Source organism: Mastomys coucha, unplaced genomic scaffold (assembly GCF_008632895.1).
Source record: "Mastomys coucha isolate ucsf_1 unplaced genomic scaffold, UCSF_Mcou_1 pScaffold3, whole genome shotgun sequence".
In the NCBI taxonomy this organism is placed as follows: domain Eukaryota; kingdom Metazoa; phylum Chordata; class Mammalia; order Rodentia; family Muridae; genus Mastomys; species Mastomys coucha.
In genome coordinates, this window is record NW_022196909.1 from 6939437 (window position 1) to 6941892 (window position 2456).

At 38.7% G+C, this 2456-nt stretch overlaps 1 protein-coding gene across 1 annotated transcript in view; it reads right to left on the reverse strand.

The window, feature by feature from the left end:
- The window catches only part of Cdc40 (cell division cycle 40), a 52870-nt gene that overhangs the window by 24946 nt on the left and 25468 nt on the right, over positions 1–2456 (reverse strand). Inside the window, exon 3 of the mRNA XM_031348485.1 lies at positions 1307–1436. Coding sequence (XP_031204345.1) covers positions 1307–1436 — 130 coding nt within the window. The remainder of the gene's footprint in view (positions 1–1306; positions 1437–2456) is intronic.

Consider the following 2456-nt stretch of genomic DNA (forward strand, 5'->3'; position numbering starts at 1 on the left):
GCGCATGCATGTCTATGTACCATGTGAGTGGCGCATGCATGTCTATGTACCATGTGAGTGGCGCATGCGCATGCATGACTATGTACCATGTGAGTGGCTCAGGCCACAGAAGCAAAAACAGCTTTCGACACTCTAGAACTGGAGTTACAGACAGTTGTGAGCCACCATGTGGGTGCTGGGAATTGAAGAACAGTCAGTGCTCTTAACTGACCATATCCTCGTCCTTTGCCCTAGCCCACTGCTGCTAACCAGGAGAGACAAAACTCAATGTCTTTTTTTTTTTAATTTTAATTTCATTTTATTTTACTTTTTTAAGACAGGGTGTCTATAGCTTAGTTTTTAATGTGTCACACATCACTGTAGGTTTACAATGGACTCTTTCTAGAAGCAATGGGTACAAAGTGAATTTGTAACCATTTTACTGTCCTAGAGATATCAATGAAATCTTTTAAGGTTATTTCTGTAGTATACAATCCCTGTGGTTGTTGTTTGCCTTTGAGACAGGAACTCATGTAGCCCAAGTTGGCCTAAACTCACTATGTACCAAGGATGACCCTGAACTGCAGTTCTCAGACCTATAATTTTGGAATACTTGATGACAGGTATACATTACCACATCACCCAAGTTATGCTACACTGGTGACTGAACCCAGGGCTTGTATCTGCTGGGCCAGCAGTCTGTCAACTGAGCTACATTCCCAGCTGGTATGCAGATTTCACTGTGACTGGTACTTGCCATGGTAATACATAACCTCACAATGTAGGACAAATCCTCTTCAGAACCACTTTTCACTCTGGTTAATTCAAAAATATCACCACTGAGAGAATATAGCTATTTTATACTATGAACTCGTTACTATTCTACTGGCTAATGTCCTATACTAATTAAGAGAAAATATTTAAGAAATAAAGTTTGAGAAACAGAACAAAGTTAAGTAGTATATAAGATAATGAATGTAATTTTTTTCATATTATATATTTTCATTAACAATAATAATCTGGATGTGATGGAGATCTAATAACAAGTGTTCATTACCAAGTACAAAACAGGACATTATGGTTTTAGGAGTACAGACTGTTTTCAGTACTGAGAAAAATCAAAGAGGATTTAAAATAAAAACTCAATATTTGCGATCACTTCCTATTCAGTATTTATAGGCGAGCATGAGAAGGTACACGGCCTCTCTGTTGAAAGCTAGATGAATAAATTTTAAAAGCCAGAAGACAAAATCAGTGATGGCATACATTACTCATTCTATTAATAAAGCCAAACTCACAACTGTTTAAGTTTTTATCATCATCTTACCGTACGTGGCAAATGTTCTTCTTTGCTGTTCAAACATGAAGTCATTGATATGTGCAGGCTCTGCATACCCAGAAAGCATATTTCTAGGGGCGGCCATTTGCTGTGTTCGAAAGGGGTTTTCTGGTCCAAACTGCAATGTCATAGGGAAGGAAAAGAAGGTCACTGAAATTACAATGCACGTTCACCTCTAATCCACCAGGGCTGACTGGCCTGTGGGGATCACACCAGCTGCACAGGGTCCAGTGTAACTAGCTGATTAGCTCTGCTTGTCAGCCCCTGGGACAAGAGAGGACGGCAGCTCACATAACATCCACCCATGAATCTATATTTCAAGAACTACATGTTCGTAACTGCACCAAGTCTTGTCTGTAGGTCCTTCTCTGGATAACTGAGAATTACTACAGACTCATGACTTGGGGATTTGGGGTGATCTTTTTTTCAATGAAAGCACTGAAATACACCTTTTGTTTTAAAAGCCACATTTTCATCTACTAATTATGAGTTCTTCAAGGGTAGACACTCAGAATCCTTTACATTACACCTGGCATATAACTGTATGTATTTGAACTCGGGAACACCCATTGCTCCTGATGAAATATGTTGATGTTAAAACAGCCTGGATTACTACTTTGGGACCATCTTTTCTGTGTTACACTTCTAAAGCCACAAATGTAAATTCTTGTTCCTAACCAGCACTGTGTCTTTTCTAGATTCATTGCATCGTGCATGGAAAAAAATCACAAATTTAGCTGTCAAATTATTTACCTAATAGATTTTTGCATTAGAGAAAAATAAACCACTATAAGACTGCTGCAGACTGAGAAGTTGCATTTGTGCTTAAAACACCCATTTTTTTTAAACAAAGTTTTTAATTGCTACTCATTTCAAATTATAAAGGACACAGCACTACTTTGTAGTCCACATCTGCTGATGTGTGGAACACAGGAAAAAAACAACATAGACAATTCATTTACTTATGAATGTTATCACAATGAACAGAGACAGCCATAAAATTAGATGTGAAAATGGCTACAAGTTTCCAAGATGCACGACCTGTACAGTCACACACCACCTCAAAGCCACACGACCTGTGTGTACACTCACACACCACCTCAAAGCTGCACACTGTGTGTACACTCACACACCACCT